A 16298-nucleotide genomic window follows, 5' to 3' on the forward strand; every position below is an offset into this window, starting at 1 on the left:
TGTTATTTTGTATGATTTTAGGCAAGTCACCTAACCTCTGTAAGCCTCAGTTCTTTTGTTAAAGGAAAATAATAATTTTTTGCCACCTCACAGAATTAATGTATTCAATGAGAAATATATGTAAAGCATTTAGCACAGTTATCTGGCAATGTAGAAAGTATTTTTTAAATATTGGCTATTACTACTCTATTTAAAATCATGTAAGAAGTAGACCTTTGTCACTGTGAGTCATGGGATATCACTGGAGTCTTTTAAACAAGGAACTGATATCATAAGATCTGCGTTTTAGACACAACTGTGGTAGCAGCGTGGAAGATGAATTGGAGGAGTGAGACAGAGATAAAGAACCTACTTAAGCAGTTGTTGTACTATTTTAGGAAAGAGTTGAGGACCTGAACTATGCCAACAGCTCTTGGAAAAGAAAAGAGAGGCATGAAATCAAGAGGTATTTATGTTGTAGGCTTGACTGTGCTTGCTGCTGGTGAAATAGAAATAATTTTAGAAGTTCAAGAATCATTTAAATTTACCCCAAGAAAGCAAAAAATAAACTGAATCTTTTGAGGTTGGGGGTAATTTTTCATGGGAAGGGAACAGACTTAAAAGTCAGCTTAGAAACACAAAAGACAGCTTAGAAACACAAAAGACAGCTTATAAACACAACTTGATTGGGAATTGCGACATTAGAATTTGTAGTAAAAGAACACAAGTTTAAGGGAATAATAAGCTTTTATCAGACGTTGAAATAACAAGCAACCCTATTTGGCATCAAGCATATTTTAGAAATACGGTAATTAAAACAGTGTAAAATTAGAGTTGGCGAAGACAAGTAAATCAAAATGGGTTCTTGCAGGGATGGCAGTTTAGTGTATTATAAAGGTTTCAAATTACTAGGGGGGAAAGGAAGGTTGAGACTTATCATTTCAAAAATATTAAATTAGGTTCTTGCCTGACACCATTTGTAAAAATAAGTTCTAGATGAATTAAAGTCTTAAGCATTAAGACAAAGCAAATTCTTAAATCAAGAAGGAAGGGAGATACATGTAAATAGAAAAAATAGCCAAAAGACAATTGGTAGAAGCAGCAATATAAATGGGCAATAAATTTGAAAACATAATTTCAGGAGGTCAAGATCAAATAACAACTAGTATATTTAACACATCAGGTTGACAAAAAAAAATTGATAGTAGCAAAGGGTGGTGTGGGAGAGTGGATGCTCTCATATGGCCACCAATGTTGTAAATTCCAGGTCAATGTATTGCATCTTTTGAAATTTAAAATTTCAGTAATTTCCCTTCTTACTGTCTTTCCTACAGAAGCACAGAACAAGAAGGTATGCCAAGGCTGTGCATTTAGTACGTCTCCTAATAGCAAAACTTTGGAAACAACTTAAATGTCCATTCAGTTACTTTGTCTGTATTAAGTGGCCACCTGTTAAGTGGTGGTGATCTGATTATAGGGTCAGTGGTTGAAACCTGACACTTACTTTAATCTGAGGCTTGGATCAACATAATGCATTTTCCACTTGTTTTCTTTAAGGTAGAACCTTGTAAATGAAAAAACTTACTTAAAATAACAATAAAGTACAGAGTTTTAGTGGACACTATATATAAGAAAACTAAACGTTGAGGTATATTTTGCTAATGCATATTGGTATATTCCAACCCTTTTCCAGTGTGCAGATATCTTTTACACAATTCTTGAGTGACAACTCATTTCTTTTATCTTAGAGTAAAGCTTTTCCAAGGTCTGGCTTATATCCCTTGTCCATGCTCTTCTTACTAGTGTCTGCTTACAATTAAGCCCAGGGACAGCATTAAGTTACTGTTTCTAATGATCCTTTTGCTCTGTGAACCCTTGCCAAAAATTAGCTTACAATTCTTAAGATTCCCTCTGCCCTACAATTTCTCTATTTTATCTCTCCAGTGAGGAAAAGCAGAGAAATAATAGCCACTTAGGACATCCCTACTTTTTCTAATATGAAACTCTGTAATTATCTCATCCTCAGACAAAGGGAACAACTTGCCTTTCATAAGATGCCAAAGAGGAATGTTATTTAGATTCATCTAGGTTATTGCACATAGTTCATTTCTTCTTATAAGTACCGCGCGCTAACCGATTGCGCCACTGGAGCTCAGGCCAGTTCATTTCTTCTTCTTATTGGTGAGTAGTATTCCATTGTGAGGATATACCATATTGTATTCATCTATTCTTTTGCTGATGGATATTCTTCATTTTGTGGACATATCTTTCATTTCTTTTGGTTAAATACCAAAGGAGTAGAATTGCTATATCAAAAGGTACATAGTTGTGTATTTAATTTATAAGGAATGGTCAAACAATTTAAAAATAAGAGTTGCAATATATGAGAGATGTCATTGCCCAGCATCCTTGCCAGCATTTGTAATTGTCAGTCTTTATGATTTTGGCCATTTTTACAGATGTGTACTGGAATCTCCTCCTGGTTTTAATCTGTATCCTCTATACCAGTGATATTGAGCATCTTTTAATCTGGTTATTGGACCTTCACATATCCTCTTTGTGAAAGTGTCTGTCAAAGTCTTTTGTTCCTTTATACTGGATTATTTTCCTTTTCTTAATGTTTTGTACATGTTTTTCATATACAGTAAAGACATTTGTTGCATATATGCATTGCATGTATTTTCTCCCAGCATGTGGTTTGCCTTTTTATGTTCTTTTTATTTTGTTAATCCTCACCCGAGGGTATTTTTTCATTGATTTTTAGAGGGTGTTGAAGGGAGGGGGAGTGGCCTCTCGTCAGGGCCGTGGATTGAGCCTGTAACCAACCGAGGTACATGCCCTTGACCTAAATTGAACCCAGGACCCTTCAATCTGCAGTCTGACACTATCCACTGAGCCAAACCAGCTTGGGCCCTTTTTATGTTCTTAACAGTGGTTTGGTTAGTAGTCGTTTTAATTTTGAAGAGTACAAGTTCATTGTTTTCTTTTGTATTTGTGCTTATTGTATTCTGCTTAAGAATTTTTGCCCAGGATCACAAAGATATGCTTCTATGTTTTCTTTCAGAAGATTTATAATTTTAGGATTTACATTTAGGTTTGTTATCACTGTTGAGTTAATTATTGTATATGGTATGAGTTATTTTTCCCATATGAATATCTAATCGGTCCAGCATCATTTATTGCAAAGACTTTTCTTTCCATGTTGGAATTGCATTGGAAACTTAGTAAAAAGTTATTTGTCTGTATATATAGTGAATTTATTTCCAAATTCTCTATTACTACAGGCTCAGTGCACGGATTCGTGCACCAGTGGGGTCCCTCGGCCTGGCCTGCGGGGATCAGGCCGAAACTGGCTCTCTGACATCCCCTGAAGGGTCCTGGATTGCGAGAGGGCACAGGCCAGGCCTAGGGACCCCACTCATGCATGAATTTGTGCACGGGCCTCTAGTATGCATATAAAATCTTTAATTAATCTCTTCCTGCCCTTCCCCCTCCCGCCTTCCCTCTGAGATTCATCAGTCTGTTCCATGTTTCCACGCCTGTGCATTGAGCATCTGCCCCCTGGTGGTTATTGTACATCATAGCTACCAGACAGTCAGCCAGTTGGCTGGTTGGCCAGTCACTTAGGCTTTTATATATATAGATTGTGTTCCTTCAACCTATATTTTTTCTACCCTTATGCTAATACCACACTGTCTTAATTACTGTAGCTTTATAATAAGTTTAAAAATCTGTTGAGTAAGGCCCTATCTGGTTTGACTCAGTGGATAGAGCATTGGCCTGCAGACTGAAGGGTCCTGGGTTTGATTCCGGTCAAGGGCTCGTACCTTGATTACAGGCTTCCGGCCCTGGTTGGGGGCATGCTGGAAGCAACCAATTGAAGTGTCTTTCTCACATTGGTGTTTCTCTCTGTCTCTCCCTCTCCCTTCCACTCTCTCTAAAAATCAATGGAAAAAATATCCTTGGGTATGGAGTAAAAAAAAAAAAATCTGTTGACTAAGTCCTTTACCTGTGCTTCTTTTTCAAGAGTGCTTTGACTATTTTAGGTCCTTTATATATCGTATGTATTTTAATATCAGCTTGACAGTTTCTCAAAAAAATGCCTAATGGTATTTTGATTTGGGTTACATTAAATATTTAGATCAATTTGTGGAGAATTGAAAGATTTATAATATTGAGTCTTTCAATCCAACAAAATGGTATCTCTCTTTCCCCTTATGTGTATATGTATGGATATATATGTTTGTTTGAATCCTATCTAATAAAAGAGTAATATGCAAATTAACAACCACTCCAACACAAAGATGGCAGCGCCCATAGCCCCAAGATGGGGGTGCCCAGTTCTCTCAGCCCTGCTGGAGTCCTCCAGCCCCGGGGGGGCAGCTGCTGAGAGCAGGGCCTGCTTGTCCATCACCGGTGGTGACCCAGAAGCGGCCAAGCAGGCCCCACAGACAGCAGAGAACCATGGGAAGCGGGCCTAAGCCGTCAGTAGGACATCCCCTGAGGGCTCCCAGATTGGAGAGGGTACAGGTCGGGCTGAGTAACCTCCCCCCCCCCAGCCCCTCATGCATGAATTTCGTGCACTGGGCCTCTAGTATTTACATATAAATGTATGTGTGTATATAATTGACTTAGATCTTCTTTACTCTCTCTCAGTAATGATTTGTAGTTTTCACTGTAGAGGTAGTTTTACATTTCTTATGTTTATTCCTAGAATATTTAGTGGTATTTTTGATACTATTGTAAATGGTATTGATTTTTAAATTTTTATTTTTCTAATTGTTTTCTGTTAATATAAAAATACAAGTTATTTGTTTATTATTATTTTTTAATCTTCACCCTAGGATATGGGTTTTGTTTTGAAAGAGAGAGAGGGAGGGGAAGAGAGAGAGAGAGAGAGAGAGAGAGAAAGAGAAAGAGAAACAGAGAAACATTGACCCACAACCTAGGTATGTGCCCTGACTGGGAATCAAACTGGCAACCTTTCTTGGTATATGGGATGATGCTCCAAACAAATGAGCCACCCGGCCAGGGAAAAATACAGTTTATTTTTACATATTGACCTTATAATTTGATACATGCTCAATTTACTTCTTGGATTAAGTAGTTTTTATAGACTTATTTAAATACTATATTTATATAACTTTGTCATCTGCAAATAAAGACACTTTTACTTCTTTTTTTCTCAGATTTTGTGCCTTTTATTTTTTCTTGCCTTATTGCATAAGCTAGAACCTCCAGTGTAGTTAGATAGAAGTGATGAAAGTGGATATCCTCTCCTTAGTCCCAACCTTAAAAAGAAAGCCTTCACAATTTCATTATTAAGCATGATACTTTATTTTTTTAATATTTATTGTTGAAAGTATTATATATGTCCCCTTTTTCCCCTCATTGATCTTTTATACCCCACCCCCATCCCTCGCCCCAGGCCTCCACCATCCTTTTGTCTGTGCCCATGGGTTATGCATATATGCATACAAGTTCTTTGGTTAATCTCTTCCACCCACCCACCCCCACATTTCTTCTGACATTTCACAATCTGCTCCATGCTTCTATGTCTCTGGATCTATTTTGTTCAATAGTTTTTTTTGTTCATTAGATTCCACATATGAGTGAGATCATGTGATACTTATCTTTCTCTGATTGGCTTATTTTGCTTAGCATAAAACTGTACAGATTCCTCCATGCTGTCTCAAAGGGTAGGAGATCTGTCTTTTTTATTTCTGCATAGTATTCCATGGTATAAATGTACTATAGCTTTTTTATCCACTCATCTACTGATGGGCACTTGGGCTGCTTCCAGATCTTAGCTATTGTAAATTGTGCTGCTATGAACATGGGGGTGCATGTATTCTTTCTGAACATTGTTTCTGGTTTCTTATGATATATTCCTAGAAGTGGGATCACTGGGTCAAATGGCAGTTCCATATTTAATTTTTTGAGGAAACCCCATACCGTTTTCCACAGTGGCTGCACCAGTCTGCATTCCCACCAGCACTGTACTAGGGTTCCCTTTTCTCCACATCCTCACCAGCACTTGTCATTTGTTGATTTGTTGACAGGTGTGAGGTGATACCTCATTATCATTTTAATTTGCATCTCTCTGATGATCAGTGAATTTGAGCATTTTTTCATATGTCTCTTGGCCATCTGTATGTCAGCTTGAGAGAGGGGTCTATTTAGGTCCTTTGCCTATTCTTTAATTGGATTGTTTATCTTCCTTTTGTTAAGTTGTATGAGTTTCTTGTATATTTTGGATATTAACCCTTTATGTGATGTATCATTGCCAGATATGTGCTCCCATACACTGGGCTCCCTTTTTGTTTTGTTGATGGTTTCTTTTGCTGTGCAGAAGCTTTTTCTTTTGATGTAGTCCTACTTGTTTATTTTCTCCTTAGTTTCTTTTGCCCTAGGAGATGTATCCATAAACATATTGCTATGAGAGATGTCTGAGATTTTGTTGCCTATGGTTTCTTCTAGGATTTTTATCGTTTCCCAACTTACATTTAAGTCTTCTATCCATTTTGAGTTTATTTTTATGTACAATGTAAGTTGGTGGTCTAGTTTCATTTTTTTTTGCATGTATCTGTCCACTTTTCCCAGCACCATTTATTGAAGCAACTGTCTTGACTCCATTGTATATTCTTGCCTCCTTTGTCAAATATTAAGTGTAATGTCTTAGGTCAATTTCTGGGTCCTCTGTTCTGTTCCATTGACCTATATGCCTGTTTTTGTGCCAGTACCAGGCTTTGATTACAGTGGCTTTGTAGTATAACTTGATATCTGGTATTGTGATCCCTCCAACTTTGTTCTTCTTTCTCAAAATTGCTGTGGCTATTCGGAGTCTTCTTTGGTTTCATATAAATTTTTGGAGTCTTTTTTCTAGATCTGTGAAATATGCCACTGGTAATTTAATAAGGGTTGCATTGAATCTATAGGTTGCTTTGGATAGTATAGACATTTTAATGAAATTAATGCTACCAAGCCATGAATACGGTATATTCTTCCGCTTGTTTATATCTTCCTATATCACTTTTTTCAACATGTTGTAATTTTCCTAGTACAAGTCTTTTACCTCTTTGGTTAAGTTTATTCCTAAGTATCAATTTTTTCTGTGTATACATTTTAAATAGATTTATCTGTAAGTTAGAGAAAAAGTTTCTTGCCTTTGTAACATTTCACAATCTTCTTCCAGTGTTACTTATCAGGGAGGAGTAAGACTTAAACTATCTCCCTTATTCCTAATCAGTGTTGTTCTTGGAAACAGCCTCCTGCCTTTTCCTTGCATGTATCCTGTTTGGGTTCTCATACCTAGCATTAATAGGTTAGAAACAGTTCCCAAATCTCAGTGATCCCTCATATCAATGAAAGAAAAAGCAAAAGGCCTGGTCAGTGTGCTCAATGGTTAGAGTGTTGGCCTGTGCACCTAAGGTTCCCGAGTTAGATTCCAGGTCCAGGGCACGTATCTGGGTTGCAAGTTGATTCCCATCCCCAGTCAGGATGTGTGCAGGAGGCAACCAATCAATGTGTCTCTCACATCCATGTTTTTCTTTTCTCTCTCTCTCTTTCTCTCCCCATCCCTCCCTTCAACTCTCTCTAAAAATCAATGGAAAAAAATATCCTTGGGTGAGGATTAATCCAAAAGGAGAAAAAAGGCAAAGAGTATTATAAGTATTTCTATATTATCATGAATGGTTTTATTATAAGAGATAAGGAATTAAGTCTATAAACCACTTAACCTGTGAGGAAGAATATTAATCAAAATAGCTGTGACTCTGAGTCCTTTCTGCTTTAATCAGGATTCCAGAATAATTGACCCATATATAATTAAATCTACTCTGTCTACATAAGCAATTATTTAAATAGTTAGGAGACAGAATAAGAAAGCAATTGCCCAGTGCTTTTGAGGTTAATAGGTTAGCTCTACAGAGTTTAATTAAAATCTGGTAATAAACGCCTACTCTAGGCAAGATATTTCATTAGTCTTCATTATGGCCTAGGTGAAATATTCCTTATAATTATTTTTTATCCCCTTTAAATACTCTTCTCATGAAGCAGGCTTCTTATTACTAATTAGGATTCCCACACTGGGGAAGAAGATTCCCTAAAGCAGCCCCCTCATTAGAAAAGTATGGCCATCACCGTAAACGAATAAATTGGTATTCTACTATCTAATTTTTTACATACAATGAAGCCAAATTATAAACTTTAAAAAGGTATCAAAGAAAAACACCACTTTGACAATGGCTATGATAAAATACAGTCACATTCTTTTTGCTATTAAGAAATAATTTCTGTTTCTGGTTCTACCTTAAAATATGAGTGCTATTGAGAAAAATCAGGTTCCTTGGTAAGCAAAATTATATGTAGAAATTAGAAGGTAATAGGAATAATTATCTAAAAAGTTCTTTCATTTTTTTGGAGGGGGAGGAGGTTCAGAGGAAAACTATTTCCCCCCAAAGGAAGTAAAATCTATAACCACAAAGTAACTGGGAGGTTTGAATGCCGTGACACTGTGTAGCTTCTTCTGTGCTTTCCCGTCCTTTCTTTTTACTAGTACTAGAGGCCCAGTGCACGAAATTCGTACACGGGAAGGGGGGGTGGCCTCAGCCCAACCTGCACCCTCTCCAATCTGGGACCCCTTGGGGGATGTCCAACTGCAGTTTAGGCCCGATCCGGGGATCGGGCCTAAACTGGCAGTCGGACATCCCTCTCACAATCCTGTACCGCTGGCTCCTAATCGCTCACCCGCCTGTCTGCCTGGTCGCCCCTAACTGCCCCCCCTTCTGGCCTGGTCACCCCTAACTGCCCCCCTCTGCTGGCCTGGTCATCCCCAACTGTCCACCCCTACTGTCCTATTTGTCCCTCGCTGCCCCCCTGCCAGCCTAATCACACCCAACTGCCCCCCCTGCCAGCCTAATTGCCCCCAACTGCCTTTCCCTCCTGGCCTGATCACCCCTAATTGCCTCTGCCTTGGCCCCGCCACCATATCTTTGTTTGGAAGAATATCTGGAAGGTCTACCAGAAGGTATCCCAGTCTAATTAGCATATTACCCTTTTATTAGTATAGACTAGAGGCCTGGTGCATGAATTCATGCACCAGTGCGGTCCCTCAGCCTCTAACCCCCCTGCCTGCCTGGTCATAGGCAGCCATCTTGTGAGGGCATGAGGGTTAATTTGCATATTACCTCTTTATTATATAGGATTAGTACTAGAACCCAGCTTTCACTCTGCATTCTTGTTCATTTCTATCACTTTCATCTCTAATTTGTCCATTTTACAGCCCTCCTGAAGTCGTTTCAGGCTCTGGTCTTTCCTGTCCTCCTCCATCCTAACTCCCCAGCACTCCATATGAGGCAATCAGGTATGAACTTCACAGCCAGGTTTTAGCTTCCATCTCTGGCCTCATCTGATGCCCTTTACTCATGGAGCCTATTTAAACTACTCTGAAATCTCATGCTCATTTTCTCTGTTTTGAATGACCACATCCATTTCTCTTTCACCTAATAACTTATCTGCTCACCTTTTAGGAGCTAGCTCACAGTTTTTCTGGATTTCCAGGTTAGCAGTTCACTCTATTTTATTGCCACACTGTTTTTATACTTCAGTCAGAATAAATACATTGTATTGCAATCTGTTTGAATTGCTGCCTCTCCCCCTGGCTTGAGCTCCTCAAAGGAAGGGATGGTGTCATATCCTGGCTGTTCATTTCTGTACACGCACATACTTGGTACACATTAAAATTGGTTGAATGGAATTGAGGGTGCATTAAACACTTTACATCCTCTCAGAGTATTCATTTGCCTTCTATTAAAGTTAATTCATTGGCCACTTCATTTTTGTCACCATCTCTGATTGCACCCAGTAGGAGCTTAACAAATGTTGAATAAATGAATTAGTTCTAGTAGCACTCTAAAATTGTAATTAAGAAACACAGGTATTTTTAGATTGCAAATTCTCTGCAGCTTTTATTTCTCTGATATTACAGCAATGTGTGACAGTGACAAAGAACTTCACATTTTGTGCATTTCTTTGGTCACCTTTCAGCATTAAAATGAATTATTCTTCACTTATAACTTTTGTGTGAACCTCGCGGCTCTTCACCCGCAGCTTGTTAACCTGGGACTCAGCGATGTCAGCCCGCTCCTCGGCCTCCTCCAGCTCGTGCTGGAGCTTGCGGAATTTAGCAAGATTAGCGTTGGATTGTTCCTCCTGAGGGGGAAAAATGCATTAGAGAGTATAAGAACATTTGACATTTCTGATTCTTATTTATTACTAGAAGCAGCTACAGAATTTGCTTCATGAATGAGAAAGCAAAAGGTTCTGCTATTAGGGCCACGGGATCCCTCATACTCGTCTCAATGAACACATGGGCTTACAGCATCCTGTTCCATCTTTCGTACTTAACTCTTCCTGGCAAACTTAAGATGCTATAGTGACCACAGGGAGATCAACATAGTGGAAATCTGAATCAATCTTGTTTCTGTGAAACAAACTTTTACAATAGCTACAGTGGTAGGATTGGGTGCAGAAAGCCTTAAGGAAGGTTTCTGAATTAACAGGGTAAGAAAGATAACTGCATCCAAATGAAAAAGAAATGTCCTGAGGATTTATCATGAAGTTAAATAAGACTTAAACTTCAGAGCTCTCATTTGCATGGTCCCTATGAGTGCTGGGAATATAGGACTTCCAGATGGGAGTTGTGGAGTGTTATAGACAGGGAAGGAATTGGGTTGTAACCAAGAAGCAGTTCTGTGTGAACATGTCTGGAAAATTGTTAAAGAGGTCTTAGAAGAAATGAACCCGAATCTCGAAGGCTCCAGTAATTTGTGATAAAAATTTCTCATTCTAAATAAATTCTCATTTTCAAACCTAATTTTGTATTCCCAATTTTATGTTCTTTGCCTTAAAGAACACCGCTTAAATTCTGTAAACTTCAGGCTCCACAAAACCTGGACTTGCTCCTGAACCTTTCTCTCTCACTGAAGATACTCACAGCCTCTTCAGCTTGTCTCTTATAAGCTTTGACTTTGGTTTGTAATTTGTCCACCAAGTCCTGCAGCCTGAGAACATTCTTGCGGTCCTCCTCAGTCTGAAATGAAAAAGATAGCAAATAGATAGTGTCATTATTTAAAAAGAACTCATTTTTATTTTCTTGAAAATGAAATTTGGAAAATATGGAAAGGTTGGTCACCTGGTAAGTGAGTTCCTTCACTCTTCTCTCATGTTTGCGAAGACCTTTGACTGTCTCCACATTGCGCTTCTGTTCATTATCAACCTCGTTTTCAAGCTCCCTCACCTGGAAAAGAACAAAGGTGTTCAACAATTGGCTGTAACTAGCTGCGTGAACAGGCTGGAAATGAAGTGGTGGAAACCCACTCTGGCCTCCAGTTTCTGGATCTGCTTCTTCCCGCCCTTCAGGGCCAGCTGCTCAGCCTCATCCAGACGGTGCTGCAGGTCCTTCACCGTCTGCTCCAGGTTCTTCTTCATCCGCTCCAGGTGGGCGCTGGTGTCCTGCTCCTTCTTCAGCTCCTCGGCCATCATGGCCGCCTAGTTAGTAAAATCAAGAAAATAAGAAAACCTGGTAATGGCAAGTAGCACATGTGTATCAGCAAAACAAAAGTTCATCTCACTCACATCAGTGATGGCCTTCTTGGCCTTCTCTTCTGCATTGCGAGCTTCCTGGACAATGTCCTCCATCTCTCCCTGGATTTGGGAAATGTCTGTTTCCAGCTTCTTCTTGGTGCTGATCAGGCTGGTGTTCTGTTTTAAATTAAGAAGAAAGGAGAAAAGCATATTTAATAGTAAATATTTACATTATCAGTTTTATTAGTGCACATAGGCATAAATTATTGGCCAACGAAGTGTTCAGAATAAAAACCAAATCAAAAGTTGATTGTAAGTTAATGCCTTCTGTTCTTTCTGCTCATTATTCTGTTATTTAAAATCCTCTTGAATTCTTCCAGGTAAAGTTTAATTTTTTAAAAATTTATTGATTTTAGAGAGAGAGAAAGGGAGAGACATCAATTTGTTGTTCCACTTATTCATGCATTCATTGGTTGATTGTATATGTGCCCTGACTAGGGATCAAACCCCCAACCTTGGCATATCAGGACAACACTCTAAACAACTGAGCTGCCCAGCCAGGGCTAGTAAAATTTAATTTTAAAAAATATATCTTTATTAATTTCAGAGAAGAAGGGTGAGGGAGAGAGAGATAGAAACATCAATGATGAGAGATAATCATTGATCAGCTACCTCCTGCAGGCCCCCCACTGGGGATTGAGCCTGCATCCTGGGCTTGTGCCCTGATTAGAAATTGAACTGTGACCTCTTGGTTCATAGGTCAATGCTCAACCACTGAGCCAGAGCATAATAATATATGTAAAAATAATAGAACATACAAATTAGCAAAAAAGAGACAAAGAATAATTACACTCTCCATTTATCACACTTTTGTTTATCCTTCTGGATGTTTTTAATAAGATGATCATGTATATATATATTACTTTTAAGTTGCTTGTTTTACTTACTATATTGTGACCATCTTTCTATGGCAATATATGCATACTGCAATGACTGCTTATTTGCTATTGTGAGGAGAAACCACTATTGTGTAACAAATCCATATAAATGCTGAATAGCAGTAATGATTACTTCCATGAGTTTGAACTTAAGAGCTTTTTTTAATATCACATAAAGTTAGCTTTATGTGCACACACGATACATAAATATTACGTGGGCTTACTTTTTCTCTTTTTTATTTGCTTATCTTTTTGCCATTTAGAGTTGTAAGAGACAATATGGCCACCAATGTTGTATATATGGTTATTAATAGGGGGTCTTCTGTGTTCTTTTTCTAATGTTTGTAGAACTCAAAATATTTCCCATTGATATGATTATGCCAGCCCATAAGTATACTTGGGAACCAGGTAGGCCCCAGAATGTTTTTACTGATCTACATTTTCAGAATTCCAAAACCTTGCCAAGATTACTCCTGACTTTATGAACAAGCTTATTCTCTCAAATTGTCTTCAGCTTCAAGGAGTGCATTTATTCATCCATAGTCTTGAATCTCACCTGGGTGTGCAAGAGTTGCACACGCTCATTAGCATCCACAAGCTCTTGCTCTGCCACCCTTCTGCTCCTCTCAGTCTGTTCCAAGGATGCCCTTAGCTCTTCAATCTCAGCCTGCATCAGGTTAGCTCTGCGCTCAACCATGGCTAGTTGTTCTTTAAGGTCATCTTGGCTTCTGATGGCATCATCCAAATGTAGCTGAGTGTCCTACACAGAAAGAGAAAATGACTCTTGCTCATGCTTCAATTAAAGCAAATACCAATTTAGGGTCATGTACACACATTGATTTTAGTAACTTAGAGTATGATTAGATAGGAAAATTCTGCAAGTGCCTTTAATGACAATTTTTTTGTAGCCTACAATAGCAGTTTTATTCAAAAGAATATGATATTATATTATTTTTTATCCCAAATCATAGAAAAGTACTGTGGTATAAGCTACAAAATTTTGGATTAGGAAAGTATTCTTAGATACCAGCTAATCTAATGATATCATTTTATGTATATTGAACAAATGAGGTCCAGATAAATGAAGTGATTTATGTGTAGTGTGTAACTAATACTCTCTCATCACTTCCTCTGTCTCTTCACCTGTCACCACTTTGTCTTCTCTTCAGATGATAAAATGAACTCTGTCCTGGGCTTTCCAGAATTAAGCTATTTTTTAGCTATGTACATAAAAATTTCAACTGATCACCATATTATTTGGATGGTTTATGGCATATACTCCTCATACAATATTAAAATTTGAGAAACACAATGACACCCAGACTGTATGACACCGTGTGTGTTTATCCTGATGTACCTTCAGTATTCCTTGGGTGTTCCTGTAGTTCCTCAGGGCCTCAGCAGCCTGGCGGTTGGCGTGGTTCAGCTGAATTTCCATTTCATTAAGGTCTCCCTCCATTTTCTTCTTGATCCTCAGGGCATCATTTCTGCTCCTAATCTCAGCATCTAGGGTGCTCTGCATGGACTCCACAACTCTGAGATGGTTCCTCTTTAGCTGATCAATTTCTTCATCTTTTTCAGCAATTTTCCGGTCAATCTCAGCTTTCACCTGATTTAACTCAAGTTGGATGCGAAGGATTTTGCCTTCTTCATGTTCAAGAGATGCCTTTTGAAAAAGCAACATTTAGATTACCTAAATGTAAAGTTCAAAGAGCTTTTTTGTGTGCATTATTTCTTCAAGAAGGCATTTTAAAAACTCAAGTTTTCATATATCTTAATTTAGCCTACTAGTTCTGCATTCCCAAGGTACAGTACAGTATTTCTTACTGAATTATATGAGTTATCCCCTAAAAGTTTGAAACATGATTGATCTCCATTGCTATTAATTTTCCAACTTATTTATAATGTATCGGTGAGCAAATGAAACATGTACCTCTGCTTCCTCTAGGGCAGCCTGTAGTTCACTCTTCTCTTGATCTATTTGTTTTTTAATTTTCTCCAATTCATGGATATGCTTTCCTCCCTCTGCAATTTGCTCAGTCAGGTCAGAAATCTCCTCTATTGTTTAATAATAAAATACCAAATTCAGTTGAGAAAAATGAAAAATTGGGAAGAAATAACTCCCTACCATTTTTGAAATAGAATGATTATAAAGACTCACGTTGTAAATTCTTATTCTCTCTCTTTAGTGTTTCAAGATGGTCCATGGATTCCTCATAGGCATTCTTGATCTTGAACAGCTCAGTGCTGAGAGAACGGGACTCCTTCTGGGAGGCCTCAAATTCAGCCTGAGTTTCCTCCTGCTTCTGTTTCCATTCTGATAAGATCTGAAAAGCAGTAAATCATCAGCCAATGTCAGGAGAAAGGAAGACCAAGTAAGCATTGATAAAGGTTAAGCAGGCTGGGCCACCTTGTCAAAGTTCCTCTGCTTCTTGTCCAGGGCTGCGCAGGCAGCATTAGATCTCTCCACATCAAGCATGAGGTCCTCCACCTCATTCTGTAATCGCTGCTTGGTCTTCTCAAGGGAGGCACACTTGGCGTTCACAGCTTCTACGTGTTCCTCGGCGTCCTGCAGACGCTGGGCCAGCTTCTTCCTGAGAAATAGGTCAGTGTGAGTGACACAGCAGTGTCAAAGCTACCGCAGTCAACTTGATAAAGCTGCTCACTAAGAAACATATTTTTTCCCATGATTTTTGTTCCTATGTCTACAAATCATTAAGGTTTTCTAAAATATCTCCTCAATATCCATTTTATCTCTTCTAGAATTCTGTTTTCCCCAGTGAATTCTTATCTTCATCTCAGGGGTTTCAGACATATTTATGAGGTTGTGTGTGTGTGTGTGTGTGTTTGTGTGTGGTGGAGGAGGTGGAGAGAGAGAGAGAGATTGAGATTAAGCACTTTAGCTGGTTGAGCAATGGGTGGATGTGAGGCAGAGGTTGAAAACAAGTGACAACCATGAACAGAAGTCATATCATCAAAGAATGTTAGTATTGAATAAGACCCTTTTACATTTTCATCTGTGCTCCTCTTCACAAATGAAGAACCTAGCCCAAAGTGACATGTTTAATGTCACACAATTAGTAACTTTCTGGCTTTTTATAGCCCAGAAAATGAATATTATTCCATTATTACACTCCCCAAATATCCTCCAATCTTACTGCTCTCCCAGCCCACACTCTTAATCTAGAATACCCCCCTGCAAATGCTTGCCAAGCCCTTTCATTCTATCTAGTTCTAATAAATACTGATATAAATCATATTTAGGGAAGCTGCCTTCGCTAGGAATATAATGGTTATTTTCTTTCCATGTGTAACTCCAAAGAGTTTTATTCCACAACTAATGTGTGTTATTAGTGAATAAACTCATCGATACTGGTTGTTAGTTAAGTGATGAAAGAGTATGATAGTCTTATTCTGAAATTTTAATACTCCAGGTAGAGATAAATTGATTAGTGTTAATTATAATATTCATAACAATGTAACTGCAACATGTAGTCTCAATGTCTCTGTTTTTCCTTATATTAACAAAAAATTAAGTCTACTTAATTCAGAAAGGTATACTGATAATTATTAATTTTGGTGGAAAGAAATTAAGATGCTTTTGTAATAGGCCAGAATGGGGAGAGGGCTCTGGTCTTGGCCCATTTTCCAATAGATATACATGGGGCTGTAAGGAGGAGAATATGGTAGAACCCCTCACTCTGCAAATAAAATAGACTGAAATCTTTTACCTATCTCTATGCCCTGAATATTCTCTTTCTTTTATATTTTCCTTTGCTGTTTTTTAAATTTTGT

At 38.3% G+C, this 16298-nt stretch overlaps 2 protein-coding genes across 2 annotated transcripts in view; both read right to left on the reverse strand.

Moving 5' to 3' along the window:
- The window catches only part of LOC102259256 (myosin-1), a 121035-nt gene that overhangs the window by 42634 nt on the left and 62103 nt on the right, over nucleotides 1–16298 (reverse strand). The window lies entirely within an intron of this gene.
- LOC102258954 (myosin-4) overlaps nucleotides 9918–16298 on the reverse strand; it is a 26441-nt gene continuing 20060 nt past the window's right edge. Inside the window, exons 31-40 of the mRNA XM_005878815.2 lie at nucleotides 14914–15097; nucleotides 14665–14830; nucleotides 14437–14561; nucleotides 13861–14169; nucleotides 13060–13263; nucleotides 11617–11742; nucleotides 11359–11529; nucleotides 11174–11278; nucleotides 10976–11071; nucleotides 9918–10191 (exon numbers count right to left, since the gene is read on the reverse strand). Of these exons, the coding sequence (XP_005878877.1) occupies nucleotides 10039–10191; nucleotides 10976–11071; nucleotides 11174–11278; nucleotides 11359–11529; nucleotides 11617–11742; nucleotides 13060–13263; nucleotides 13861–14169; nucleotides 14437–14561; nucleotides 14665–14830; nucleotides 14914–15097 (1639 nt within the window). The 3' untranslated portion in view covers nucleotides 9918–10038. The remainder of the gene's footprint in view (nucleotides 10192–10975; nucleotides 11072–11173; nucleotides 11279–11358; nucleotides 11530–11616; nucleotides 11743–13059; nucleotides 13264–13860; nucleotides 14170–14436; nucleotides 14562–14664; nucleotides 14831–14913; nucleotides 15098–16298) is intronic.

This window comes from Myotis brandtii, unplaced genomic scaffold (assembly GCF_000412655.1).
Source record: "Myotis brandtii unplaced genomic scaffold, ASM41265v1 scaffold573, whole genome shotgun sequence".
Lineage (NCBI taxonomy): Eukaryota > Metazoa > Chordata > Mammalia > Chiroptera > Vespertilionidae > Myotis > Myotis brandtii.